The sequence below is a fragment of the Pagrus pagrus genome (assembly GCF_965226575.1).
Source record: "Pagrus pagrus genome assembly, chromosome: 4".
Classification (NCBI taxonomy): Eukaryota; Metazoa; Chordata; class Actinopteri; order Spariformes; family Sparidae; genus Pagrus; species Pagrus pagrus.
Window position 1 is genome coordinate 19,530,301 of NC_140188.1, and position 14,257 is coordinate 19,544,557.

The 14,257-nt window shown below is 40.6% G+C and overlaps 1 protein-coding gene across 1 annotated transcript in view; it reads left to right on the forward strand.

The window, feature by feature from the left end:
- arap1 (ArfGAP with RhoGAP domain, ankyrin repeat and PH domain 1) overlaps positions 1-14,257 on the forward strand; it is a 54,017-nt gene that overhangs the window by 20,885 nt on the left and 18,875 nt on the right. Inside the window, exons 4-15 of the mRNA XM_084351966.1 lie at positions 264-352; positions 431-513; positions 2,010-2,162; positions 2,538-2,607; positions 2,969-3,089; positions 3,222-3,406; positions 3,908-4,014; positions 4,807-5,006; positions 5,219-5,304; positions 5,581-5,763; positions 13,520-13,694; positions 14,112-14,246. Coding sequence (XP_084208092.1) covers positions 264-352; positions 431-513; positions 2,010-2,162; positions 2,538-2,607; positions 2,969-3,089; positions 3,222-3,406; positions 3,908-4,014; positions 4,807-5,006; positions 5,219-5,304; positions 5,581-5,763; positions 13,520-13,694; positions 14,112-14,246 — 1,587 coding nt within the window. The remainder of the gene's footprint in view (positions 1-263; positions 353-430; positions 514-2,009; positions 2,163-2,537; positions 2,608-2,968; positions 3,090-3,221; positions 3,407-3,907; positions 4,015-4,806; positions 5,007-5,218; positions 5,305-5,580; positions 5,764-13,519; positions 13,695-14,111; positions 14,247-14,257) is intronic.

The window sequence follows — 14,257 nt, forward strand, 5'->3', positions numbered from 1 at the left end:
CTATACAGGATACAAAAGCAGTATGTCTTGTATAGTATTACTCTGTTGCAGAATGGTTAATGGAGGCTTGTCAGTACAGTGAAGCTTGTCAGTCCTTGTTGATCCATTCTGGGAAACCAGAATGTTATTTTAATAAGTAGTTCAATATGTTTCTGTGTTTTTGTGTTGATAGGACAACTGTGTCAGTGTTGTAGAGTTCCCCTGCAAACCAGACTTACAGCTGCACGATTCCATTTCTGCTAATCCTCTCCTCCCTCCCTCAGGGTTGGTTTCACTCGATGATGATTCTGATGACTACGAGGATCCAGACTTGTTTTACCCTGACGTACATCGTTTAAACACACCAGACGGGGTAAGTGTTTCCTCTTTTTACACCCTTACTTCTCTTCTCCCCCTGCACTGTGTGACTGACGGCTCTCTCCTTCTATAGGAAATGACCCTGCAAGTGCCCGGAGAGCGAAAGGGACGGTACAGTTCTTTGTGCAGCGATGATGAGATGTTGGATGATGATGAGTGAGTCATGCATCAACATACAAACCATAAACACAAGGCTAGAAACCCATGCTGTACAATAGAAAGAAGCCAACAGGCAACCACAGAGACCGATATGACTTTTGTAGTCAGTACATCGCTGATCAGTAATCTGCATATAGCTTCATTGTGAGGCTGAGGGCTTTGAATATACAAGTATTTATTTTCAGATAGATACGATGTTTCATCTCTATGCATCCCGCAAGCAAAAAAGACAGCATCAAAAATATGCTTTTGTCCAAAGGGGCGGCCAAAATGGATCAAAAATGAAAGTAGTACAAGAGTTGTTGGTGTCTAAAAGTTATCTGTAAATGTAATTCCTTGCCTTATGAGCGTAGCTGCGTGTAGAGGCCTGACTCAGGATGAGGAATGTTGTCCCTGTTCAGCGTAGAATGTAATTATGAAAGTATTGGAGAGCTTGAAATAGTGACAAAAGGCGAACCGAGACAAACTTTATTACATGATGTAATACTGGAGTTAAAACCATCCTCCTGTCTCAGCTGAAATTCTTTTTCTTAAACATCTATTTCATCCACAAATGATTAAATCTTTATGCACAAGAGCAGGTTAGTTCCCTTTCAACATTTGCATCTACATCTATACAGTAAGTTCAGAGCGTTAAAGCGCTCACTGAGCGAACTAAGTGTGAATGTACTCAGCCAGTTTCAGCCTCCAGCCTTGCTTGCTCATCAGAAATGGCGCAGACCTCAGCAAAAATGTTTAACCAGTGTATTTTTTTAATGTTGAACTATCAAAATGCCTGTGATTTTTTTTTTTTTTTTTTACCTTTTAGCTTGCTTGGTTAAAACCTGCTTTTGTGTAACTGTAAATACTGTGAATATGCAGTCCCCTGGCCGAGTATACGTCGTTACTCATTGTTCATCTTGCTTCATGCCAATCATTAGTTAAACAAGACCACTGTTATTATTATATAGAGGCAAGTGTGCAAGATCTTTAGAAAGCTGATTTTAGAGTAAAATGAGGTAAAAGTGCACTAAATGGTTGAAATCGTGCATACTACAGTGATAGGCTCAAGAGGATTTCCATTTCTTTTTCTGTTTTGTGAGCTGCTGCTGATTCGGCCTGGTGTGTAGCGGTCCTTAGGAAAGTTTTGGTCATTTTTAATAATCAGTCTTCACTCATGTTGATTATAAATAGTTTGTGCAAGCTCAGCTGTTGAGCTAAAACAAATCTTACAAGTTCTGTATAATTGTAAATCCAGTCAACAACTTCCCTCTTGTTTCATATGAACTGTCGTCACAGTCACCAATCAGATGAAAACTATGCCAACCAGAAACGATGGTTTGCGTGGTGACACAGAACAGATGCTTGTTGGTTTTCCAGCTGATTAAGTTTAATAAAGGTCATTGCACCATATTGAATAACTGGAAGAAGTAATTCATTCAGAAAAAGTAGACAAGCTCATTATACAAACATTAATTTCAGGTTTCTTTCTGTTCATATTGTTTACTCTAAAGGTCTACCCAATGGCAAGATGGGGGCATCAGCAACCAGCAAGGCAGCGTCTACCTGCCCAGCTCTGGTAAACTGCCTGAACCCACTAAAGAAGACAGCTCTCAGCTCGCTGCTGTCATCAAGATGGGCTGGCTGGACAAGAATCCACCTCAGGGGTATGAATGACAACACACAAAAACACACACACACAAGCTGAGGTTGAAAAGGCATCAACTGGTGCTCCACACAGATATCTGCTGTATACAATATCACACACAGAATATTATAGTACAAAGGTATCAAGGTATGTCTTCATTGTGGGCTTCTACAACAGAGCTTTTTCATGCCTTTGATTCTATTCTATGGTATCTGAATTATACAGTTGAATTTTAGGCCTACTATTAATAATTTAAATGTAACATTTTATGCTGAAACATCACTACCCAGTTTAATAATGCAAAACCTCTATCCCTCCTGTATTACTGTAAAAGAAGAACATGCTTCACACTTTGCCTTACAGTATATACGTGTGTGTTTTTTCTCCTTCACAGTGCCCTTTATTATCAGAGACGATGGGTGAAGCTGGATGTTGACTACCTGAGATACTTTGACAATGACAAGGTAACAACAAACATGTACAGTAACTCTAACACGTCATCACTTTAGTATCTCATACTAGGAATTCTTCATCTTAAGTGAACCATGGGCAACATACCAGCAGAACTGAAGCATCCAATCTGTTTAGTCCACACCGACTCCAGTCAAACTGTCAACACGCTGACTGACAGCAGAAATCTATGGACAAATGAGTTTTTATGAGTGTTATTTTTATTATCCGCTTTCTGTGTGGGTAGCCAATTAGATTCAGTGATTAAGACTGACTCAACAAACACGAACGTACACACGCACCACCTGTATGTTGTATGTAAGATATGAATCTGTAACAGTGTAGTTGTTGCTCTGTGTGTGTGGTGTGTTGTAGGATGTGTATTCTAAGGGGATCATTTCAACTGCCTTCATCACTAATGTGACCAGTGTCGGTGAGGTGAAGTTTGAGGTCGTCACAAACAACAGAACATTTATCTTCAGAGCTGAAAATGAAGGTCTGTCCAGTTTGCCTGGTCATCTTTGTCTCTAAAAAAAGAATTAAGCATCTTACTGTTTGCAATATGTCATGTGCGTATGTTTAACAAGTACGCATGTGCGTTGGTCCATGTGTTTGCACATCCATCCAGTTGAGAGAAACGACTGGGTGACTGTACTGCAGGACTGCACCAGGGGGCGCCAGCCGCGCAGCACCATTAGCCCTTCCTCACCTTTGACCCCGGACTATCAGGGCTATCTGGAGCTCAGAGGGTTACGCTCCAAACTTTATACTGTTGTAGCCTCAGATAAAGTCTTTCTCTACAAAAACATAGAGGTAAGGACCCTGTGTGTGTGTGTGTGTGTGTGTGTGTGTGTGTGTGTGTGTGTGTGTGTGTGTGTGTGTGTGTGTGTGTGTGTGTGTGTGTGTGTGTGTGTGTGTGTGTGTGTGTGTGTGTGAGTGACTGCAGAGGTGAGATGTAGCAAGCACATATTTGAATTGAATCTATATTAGATTGTTGTGTATTTTGTAGTCTTTATTTTGCTACATTTTATATAGAAGAAGTCTGAGTAATAAATAATGAAAATGCCCTTTTCTGTTTAGCTTTTTCTTTACAGAGAACATCTTATTTTTACAGTACAAAAAGGTTTTTCTAACTAAAAATATCCTCTCAGTGTGAAGTTAAATTTATAGATGAACTTGTGAGGATTCTTTCAGTCTTCTTCACCTAAAAAGAAACCGTAAGGTTAAAATAATCTAGAAATTTCAAATGATACTTAAGCACAAATATATCATATATCATAATATCTCACCCACAACAAAATCTTTTTCTTCCAGGACTATCGTATAGGAGTGGGCATCACGTCCATTGAGATGAACGTTGGAAATGTCAAGGAGACAGATCGTCGTTACTTTGATCTCACCACACCTTACAGGATATTCAGGTAGTTTGACTGATTATAAATATTTTCATCTCAGCAATGGGTTTATGTTTTCTCACAAGGATTTAAGTGAAAATGTTATCATTCCTCATTGTAAGTCAAAGTCAGGCTGAGTTGGTTGTGGTGCTGGGATACTTACTGGAAATCAGATCATGTTGTTTTACTGAGAACTCCCACCGTCCAACTATCCTCACAGTCCTCAGCTGGACATCTTAGAGATTGTGAAAAGCCCTTTGTATGAGTGTCATTTGTATGTGTGAAGAAGAGTGAGGGAAATGTGCGTGCACAAGTGTATGTGTTGGTGTGGTGTGTGTGGTCTTTTGGCTGAGAGTGCAGAGCCTGCAGTGCAAGAGCTCAGCTTGACAGGATGGAGAAATCTAAAAGGGCTTGTGTATTTGTATAAGAGTTGGGACTGTGTGTCAGTGTGTGTCTCGGTGTAAGTGTGCATTTTCATGAAAGTGTGTGTGTGCATGTGTGCGTGTGTATTTTAAGGTCAGAGTGACCAACGTGTTGTTGAACAGATGAGAAGAGGAAGCATTCAGACATGCGAGTCTGCGTCAAACCACAAACCTGTCTGTCTGTGTGTGTGTTTGTGTGTATAGTTTCCAGTCTTTGGCTCAAGTATATTTAGTAAAACGAGAGCAAAGTAAGAGTCAGTGCTCAGTGGGCTCGTGAGCATAAGGAAACACGCAGCCAGGGCAGACGCAGGCTTTCTCATATCTGTCATTTGGTAGTTGTTATCGACACAGTCATGTCGGCTTTAACACTCGGTCGTGCATTTGTCTCCCTCCGCAGTTTCATCGCAGAGTCGGAGCAGCTGCGAGAGCAGTGGGTGGACGCCATGCGGGATGCTATAGGTGAGGCCTTGTCGAATCGCGAGGTGGCAGAGCGGATCTGGGCGGAGCCTAGCAACAGCCTCTGTGCCGACTGCGGGGCTCTCAAGCCGGAATGGGCTGCCATCAACTTGTGTGTGGTGGTCTGCAAACGATGTGCAGGTTTGTGCGTGGGAGGGGGGGTTAAAATGTGTGTGTGTTTTTTTTGTTTGCACATTTTGTTTTGTGCAGCTTTGTTAGTACTTTTATCAATGGGAATATTTCTGTTATCTAAGTTAAGTATATGTTATCTAGAGTGTTTGCAGCCAGCCCGTTGTAGAATTTAACAGTACTGTTACATGGTCAGGATGTAATTTTTCGTGTGTGTGTTTCAGGAGAGCACAGAGGACTGGGTCCTAGCATCTCTAAGGTTCGTAGTCTGAAGATGGACAGGAAAGTCTGGACAGAGGAGCTTATACAGGTATTTTTAAGACAGAAGTCAATGATTGTGTTGTAATGGGCTGCTTGATTTAGAAAATAGAAAATGTAGACTATATATGCAACTTTGTCTAATGTTATAAAATGAAAATAATAAAAAAAAAACAATCTACAACTACTGTAAAAAGAAAAAAACAAAATAAATGAAAATAATAACACTAGAATTATACACACATACCTAATAAACCACATAAAGTATTGTTGAATCTCACCCTCCTTAATGTGGAAATACTTCTCCTGTGTCCTACCTGTGGTGCAGGTGTTCCTGTTGCTAGGCAACGAGCGAGTAAACAGTTTCTGGGCAGCTAACGTCCCACCAAGTGAAGCCTTGACACCGTCTAGCTGCAGCGAAGAGAGACGGCGCTTCATCGGCAACAAATACCGCCAGGGCAAATACAGGAAGTACCACCCTCTGTATGGAAACCAGGGAGAGCTCAACAATGTAAGCTGAAATCACTGATTTTATTGTGTTCTTTTATCAGTGTTACCCTCATGTTCGGATTTGAATCTACACTATTTTCTATGGTTAGAGTTAGAGTTGGTCAACACAGCTTGAGTAAGAAAGGCTTTGAACATAGGGAGGGTGTAGAGGCAGTTGAGATGGTTGGTTTAGCAATCCACTATGACTTAACCGCACTCCACCTTTTTTAAAGCATCACAGCCTTGGTTGTGACTGGATTTTGCGTGTGCCCAGTCATATACTGTACACACACCATACACTGCACATCTGCATTTTCACTACTCAGACCATGACTAAGATTCTAAGAATAAAGAATCGACTATATTTTGTATGTTTTAGTCCTCTCAGCGTTTGTTCTTGTACTGACTAGTTTGATAGAGAAAGAGAGACGGAGACAACAAAACAGACTTTTCAAATGAAACCACTTAAAACGAACAGAAAAAATTTGTCCCTTGATTTTAATGCACTTTTTAGAGCCCAATATCTCACTAAGAAGAGCATGTAATCTTATTTTAGGCAAATGTGAAAGTATTCAGCACACGCTATAAAAGTATGTAACTTGTCACATCTTTCAGATCAGTGACTTTTAAAATAGTCAGTCTCGTCTAGTCAGCAGTTGATTCAAACACGCTATATCTGTCACAGGAACCTAAATTGGGACATTCAAGGAACTGATTTGAACTCTCTGCAGTTGGAGTGGAACGCAGGTCCCTATATTACAAAAGCTGGCTGAATCCCTGATTAAGTCCAATGTGTAAAGAGCAGACTGCAGTAATCTCTGACGTTCAGAGTTTAACTAAATGAAACACAGACAGAATGACATTAATGCAGGTTTCAAACTAGTTAATTCCTGGCTCGCCCTTGAGTCACTAGTGTTTGCAAAACATTTAAGCGCATTCAAGAGTGTAAGAACATAGGCAGTGGTCTCTGTGTAGGAGTGATGTTACACAGGGTTCCCAAGGGTCCTTTAAATCCTTGAAAGTTTCTAAATTTGAGGGGGGGGAAAAATCTGTTCATTTATCATTGAATGATATTTGATTGATTTAGATATTTTATGCAAGAACAAAAATTCAAGTTCTTAATAAACGTAAAATTAGCTGCGTTCCGCTGTCTGCATGCGTCTCCTGCAGGTTTCTGCCATCACTGTCACACACAGCACAGTTGAGAAGTGTTTGCACATTCAAGCTTCTCTCTGCTAGTTCTCATTATGAAAAAAGTCTCAGTGTCGTAGAAGTAATTAACCTTGATCTGTGTTTCAAACTATGCCCTGTTTTTGTTCCTTAAATTTGAGGTAATTGGTCCTTGGAAGTTTCCGAAAAGGTGTGGGAACTGTGATTACATTGTAGTCCAGGAATTACTGCACAGCCCTCTCAGGATGGACAAACTGGGTATCTGTCCTTGTCTTCAGGGGCTCAGATATAAAGTATCACTGGCTGTGCCCTCTCATGATAAAGCTGGTCAGGAAAAAAATAGAAGTAGGACGTTTGGGAACTGTTTGGGAATGTCTGGAGTGAGGGCTTTTATATTGTGCCATCGCTGTGCTCCACTGTGTGCAGTAAATGCCTTGGTGTTTCCGACCCAGCCTGGTCACTCATTAGCTGCTTAACCCACTTAACCGCAAACAATGTGGACTGCTCACAGACGCACTGAGTGTGTGAGTGAGTCACATTTAGCACCTGACTGCCACTTCTATTTTTCCTCCCTCAAGCGTTCAACCTTGTCTGTGTGTGACTGTTTGTGTGTCTAACTGTTGTGAATCACTGCGTTTGGGATGTGCAGAAGGAGATAAAGGAAGTTTTCTTATTGTTATACACACACACACACACACACACTGCTTGTTTGATTTAAAGCTGTTTTTGGCCAGCTGCTGGTCCTCCCCTTTTCATTTAGGCCTCCTCCATGATGACTATCTCTTTTTCCTGTAACTATTTTCTGACTGTCTCTTGAGAGCATTATCTCTCTCTGTCTTACTGAATGAGGAACTTACCCTCATTTCTAGCAGATATTGACTCTGATGACTACTGATCTACCTGCGCTTCTCTGTCCCGGATCAAATACTTGACATTCTTCAGCTCTGCGTTGCTCTTTCCCTTGGGTGTGTCTTAAGAAATAAAAGCTTTTGCAATGTGTTTGTTTTAACCATGCGGTTAAGTTGAGGCGTGCGTGTGTGCGCGTGTGCGTGTGTGTGTGTGTGTGTGTGTGTGAGAGCGTGTGTGTGTGTGTGTGAGAGAGAGAAAGTGAATGGGCAATAGAAGTTAGTGCGCAATCTCAGACCAGATTTCTGATTCAGATTTCTTCATCTAGTCCTGGATTTTACCGACTCTTCTCTGTTTCCTTTCTTCTTTGTTTTTCCTTTTTTCCTGACTGTGACATCATTACTCACTGCTTAAGCCGGAATGTGCTGTAACTCCACCTCCCCCCTCTTGACTCCACCTCTCCTCCTCATTGTTTGGTCGGGTCTGCTGAGGAAAGTTGATCTCCTCTCTCCTCTCTCCTGGCTCTTTTCTTATTTGTAAGTAGCAAGTATTCCCTTAACTTTCTCCCACACTGAAACACCACAAAGTACGTGTTTTCTGTTGAATTTGCAACTTTGTGTGTGCACTTCTTCTGTATGTCGACTCACATTCTGACAGAAAGGAACTGAAAACTTACAGGTAAGGTTGTGTGTGCTGGTGAGCTGGAGGAGAGGGTAGTGAAAGTGTGTTGAATGTTTTGTATGTGATCTTGTACTTTTATATCTGTAAAAAATGTTAGTGTTCATATGTTTTTCAATGAATATAAGTTAGAGGAGGGAAACATGGACTTTGGATCTGTGACAGTATGTGATCTCAGTGCAGCTGAATGTGTTTGTGGGGCATAGTTTTGTCTGGAGACTTTAAGGACTGCTGTACTGTAGCTCTATGTTAGTGAGCACATTAGAGTTATTGTGTGTATGTATTTCACTAGAGTGGGCTGAAATACGTTAACATGCATATTAATGTGTGTGTAGGCATGTTTGTGTGCCTTTTTTGCATTTTTGGTTTGTGTTGCTCCCTCTGTCTGTGTGTGTCCATGTGTTCACTGTGTAGTCAAAGTTAGATGATAGAGGCTCACCTCGGTCAATGGACATCATTGTCCCTCTCACTTTGCTTCCCCTCTCTCTTTGCCTCTTGCTTTCTTTCTTCACTCTTTTACACTAGGTAGTCAACTATATATGTTTTCAACAGTCTTTCATTCATTCATTTTGTTGCAAGAACAACAGGAACTCATTCTCGTTTGGTTTTCTGTGTGTATACTTCCTCCATGGTTTTCAAAATTATACTGCTTTTTGAGCCTTCTTTTTAAATCCTTTTGATTGATCCATCAGAAATGTTTTGTTGTTTGGTGGTTTCCTTGATATATTTGTAAGAAGAAACCTAAGAGCACAGGGTGGAGCTTGACAAGACAGAGAAATGTAGACAGAGAGAAGTGTTGACAGTTTGAGAGTATGTGTGCCAAGGTTTGAGAAGAATTATTATTTCTTCAGGCTCATATTATCATGCAGCCTTGCTGCATTTCTTTAAACAAAGCTGTTTACCATCTTGTTTATGATCCCTAATTAGATTACACATCCCAGTTTTGTTCAAGTCGGCAGCAGATGAGTTAACATCTTCCCACCTGGACCACCACGACTGATCCAAGTCTTTTTGAGCTTGTGTTTGTTGTGCCTATGTTGACATTTATATTGGTACTTATTATAGCAAACTGACGTAGCTGAGAGGCAATAGTAAAAACCTCTTTATAGGCTTGTTTTTGTGCTTTTATAGTTTTGGAAAGTGGCTTCCACAGAAGAAAAGCTCCATCTCCCTCACACTTTCTTTCTGCTGGAGCTCCTTCTTGTTTTCCCTTCTCCAGCTCTCATCTCCTCCTTCACACTGGAGGATTTAAAGTCATAAATCCTTGTCGATTGTACAGGGAGATGTGATCTGGTTTCTTGTTTATTTCTAAGTGCTTTTCATTCCCTCCCTCATTGTCTGTCTTTTTCTGTGTGCGTCTGCCTTTCTGTTTTTCCTCCATGTCACATTCATTCTTCTCCTCCCCTTCTACATCCGTCTGGATTTTCACCTCCATCTCCCTGGTGAGGTAATGATGGAACATATGTGGATAACTGCTCTACCTCATCTGGATTTAATATATGGACATGCGTACACACACACATATATAAATGTGGGTGTATCTTTGCTTGGATGTCCAGTTTACACTTAAACGGACAAAGCAGAGTCAGCTGCGTATGTTCGTGTCCGTACTTTAGGGGCTCTGAGTGTATTGTGTTGAGTTGTAGCCAAGTACAATCAGCCTCTGATTAATGTGCCCTCGCTTTCATCTTCCTTTCACAATATTTTTCTTTCTTCTGTGCCTCTCATCTCTCCCTTTTCCTCCATTTCTGCCCCATATAACTGCAGAAGCCAGATGGAGGCCTGTGATTTCAGACACACCCAGATACAATCTCTTTTTCTCTCTCTCACTCTCTCTCTCTCGGGGGAAATTGGGAAAGATTCTTGAATTCCCTTCTCTCTTTCTCTCTCCCTCTCTCTCTCTCTCCCTCTCTCGCTCTCTCTGTGTATGTGTCTCTATATGCGTTATTACATTACTCCCTGTTTCATAGGCAGCAGATGTTGGAGGGCGTGAGGTCCTCAAACACTCAAAGCCATTTCCTCACTGTACTTTGTGCTGATTGGTTCACTTCTCTCTATTGATACTTTATAGGACACTGACCTATTTACACAACGTAGTTTTCATATGCTTGTCCACATGGGACAGAAGGCTTCTTTTTGTTCATTTTTACTGTGACACACACAGCCTTGGATGAGGAATATGTCAACACAAAACGTCACATCGCATTGATCTGTACCTGCAGCAATGAACTGTTTCTGACCTGCATTGTGCCTGTGGTCAAAGGACATTATATAATGATATGGCCTGGCCTGCAGGGATTGATCTGAAGTATTGACTTTGTTGGCTTGTAACATCAGCCAGTACAGATAAACATGATGGTCCGGTCACGGTGATGATCTAAGTGGATAAAATGGGAGTCAGCAAATGGGCAGCCATTTTTCTCTTATAGGTTTAGTGACGCAGAGCAAGCTAAAGCCATGTTTTTATTTCTGGTGTGCAGTTTTCCCAAATATGAGAAAAAGGAGTTTGCAGAATTAAAAGACAAGAAGACAGTGAATGCTTGCTGGAGACAGTGAGAAAGGAGAAAATGTCCACATCCAAGCAGAAAAAGGTGAAAATACAAAATGTCCATCAAACCTACTCCAGGGATCAACACTCTGTCTAGCACCTTGTTCCCCATTGATTCAGTTTTCCAAGATAGTGCTGCACTTTTCCTTCTGTTCTTTCATGTTGTCGGCATCCAGACTCTAAAGTAAATCTTTTCAACTCCCTCACCTCTGTCCTCTTACCCTCTACTTTAGTTCAACCCTGATCAGATATGACATTAACTCGATCCGCCCCTATTCCAAAGTTTTAAAATAAAATACTGTATGTTTTTCCCTTTCCTCTTGATTTCTGCTACAACATGATGTGATTAGCTCTATTGAAAGACAAAACAAGCATTTACAGTCGGTCAAAGCAAACAGGCAGCCAGACTTTTTTGAGTACCTGCCAAGAAGATAAGGCAGATTTTTATCAGCTGTGTTTGTAAATATGGTATATCGGTTTCAATCAATGTTTATTCTAAGGGATTTATTTTATGATGAAATCAAAATTAAGAATCAATACACAGAGACAATTGTAAAATATATACATTTTAATGACATTTGACTCGGCATTCACAACTCTAGTAAGTTGATTTTGTTCTCCATCTTAACATTTTTTGTTTTTATACCTCTTCTTATGCGTTTTTAGCCTTAAGATGTTCAGTCAAGTCTACAGGTGAATGTTACCTCTGTCAACTGCAACATATATAAATAGAGAAAGATGCTGAAAACATTGGCAGACTGTTGCAGCCACTAAAGTACCTAGAATGTAGCTTGAAATAACATTACCAAGACCTATATACCAGCTCTATCATGGCACTCATGTGATCCATATGATGAGATTATTGGAGTGGACGTGTTCCTCCCCAGATGGCTGACTACAGCCTTTTAGTTCAGATGTCTTCACTGGTGCGTGAGACAGAAATGCAGTTGGTCTCGATGTCTTTTATCTGTGTGTGTGTGTGTTTGTGTTTGTGTGTGTGTGTGTGTGTAGGGGGCTCTTGTGTAATTTTAATCTGTGTTAATTGGTTTGTTTGTCTGTATGTGTTTGTGTAGAGGCTCAACGGTGCTTAAATAGAGGAGGGGTTCTGTCTGTATATGTGACAGAGTTCTGTGGAATTTCTCAATCGGATCCAAGAGAGCTTATTGGTTTTAACAGAAGACAGACTTTGTGTGTGTGTGTGTGCGTCTGTGTGTGTGCGTGTGCGTGTGCGTGTGCGTGTGTGTGTGTGCGTCTGTGTGTGGGAGAGATTGCACGAGTCTGAGTTCCTCAGCTGTAAAAACACTGCATCTTCCTTTTCTCAGTCCTAAAATCTTTCCTATTGTGCCTCCCCCTCCTTCCGCTTTCTTTACATCTGGGTTTACAGTATTTCTACAAAATGTGTTACTGTTGTCACGAACAGAAATCTGTATTTGTTTGTCACCATTTAGTTTATAACCAAATTATCTCCAAATGACGATAATGATCCACAACACAAGAAAGTAAAACCGTGGTTTTGTCTTCTGCATTCAGTCTGTATTTGTTTTCAACTTTCAACAAATTATTGTTTTTCTGTTTTGCCAAAGATATACGTAAGATTTTATTTACCACCAAACATATATATATATATTTACGTCTGAACTTTGTTTTTAGTCATATGGCTTCATGCTGCACATTCAGAGGTTATAATTGGTCCATTTGTATGTAAAGTAAATCTTGGAAATGCCTCAATAGTTCCTTTAAAAAACATAAATAAAAAAAATAAACAGCAAATGTTCTACTTCAGTACCACTGAAATACATGACAGTTACCAAATCTATCTCTAAATACCTGTAGCCCCACACAAAGAGGAGCTAAAGTTTCTCAGACTAATTAGCTTGACCTTTCCTGTTGGATTCATTTCAGCAGTGCTCCTATGAAATGAAGAAAGAGCTTCACTGGGACTTACAGATTAATCACTATAAAATGGCTCCAGGTTGCTTTGTTATTAAATGTGCATACAGTGGATTTAGAGAGCGCTCAACAACTGGCACAGCACTTAAAACATTTGAGATATGATGGTGGTTAAATCATAATAATAACCTCCACAGGTCGAAATCCCCAAATAATGAGTTTTTTATTGACATCACAGTATATTTATTTTCCAACAACAACAACAAGTTGGAGGCTGTAGATGAGTAGAGGGCCTGCTGCAGGTTTTAAATCCTGCCTACACCGACACACTGAGTTTGACCTCAGCTGTTTCCCTCGAAACAAAGCTGACAGGGGATCACATGACTACATTAAAAGCCAGGTCAGCAGCTGCAGGGCTGTAGTACAAGTCATCAGTTTATTATCAGTTCAGTATCATCCTTTCTCATTTTTTTTTTATCTCTTTCTGGCTCCGTCTCACTGACGCTGCATTCTTCCTTGCACACTCTCTTTATTCCTTCTGTGATGTTTCAGCATCAGACTGGAGTTTAATAGTATTACAAATACTATAAGAAAATTAATCATGTGTCTTTCGGTTGTGTTTCTCCTCCTCTCTCCTTCTCTCTAGGCTCTATGTATAAATGTGCAGTGCAGTGATGTGTTGGAGACGTTAAGCCTGATATTCTGCGGTGCAGATGTAAATTGTTCAACTGGTATGGAAAGTTGGCCCTCCCCTCTCTCCCTGGCCAACGCTCACTCACAACCCTTACAGGCGGAGTTAATTAGCCGCAATCTCAACACAGGTACAGTATTACTATATATGCATCATTTTTAATGATGATTACATAATGGTTGAGCAGGGTCTTCACATGTTTTCACACAATATTTGCTTTACATGTGCTTCTTATTTTGTGCGTGTATATTGTCCGGCTGGTGTCACAATAATACTGTCAAACTGATTGTGTGTAGAATATTTATTCCTTATAATTTCTTCAAAGTGCCAATTTTGTACCAGTGACATTGGTTGTGTTACATGTGAAAAATGTCATTATTGCTGGAAAACAAATCATACATTCCTTTCATACCCACGAGGGTTTTGGGTGTTTACCATTTTCCACTTAACTTTACCAGATGCGCTTCTCTGTATTTTCCCAGTAGATGACAGCCTGTATAATAGGTTTTGCGTTATTTAACTTTCTTGTTTGTTTGTTCTCCTGCAGAGCTACCACGGTCAGAGGTGGTCGGGGACATGGACCCGATACATTACTCAGCACCAACCTGTGTGTCTCACAATGGCTTCCTGTTCAAGACAGCATCCATGGCTCGGGCTATCACCGAGCGCAAGGGCAAAGAAGGTAACCTACTA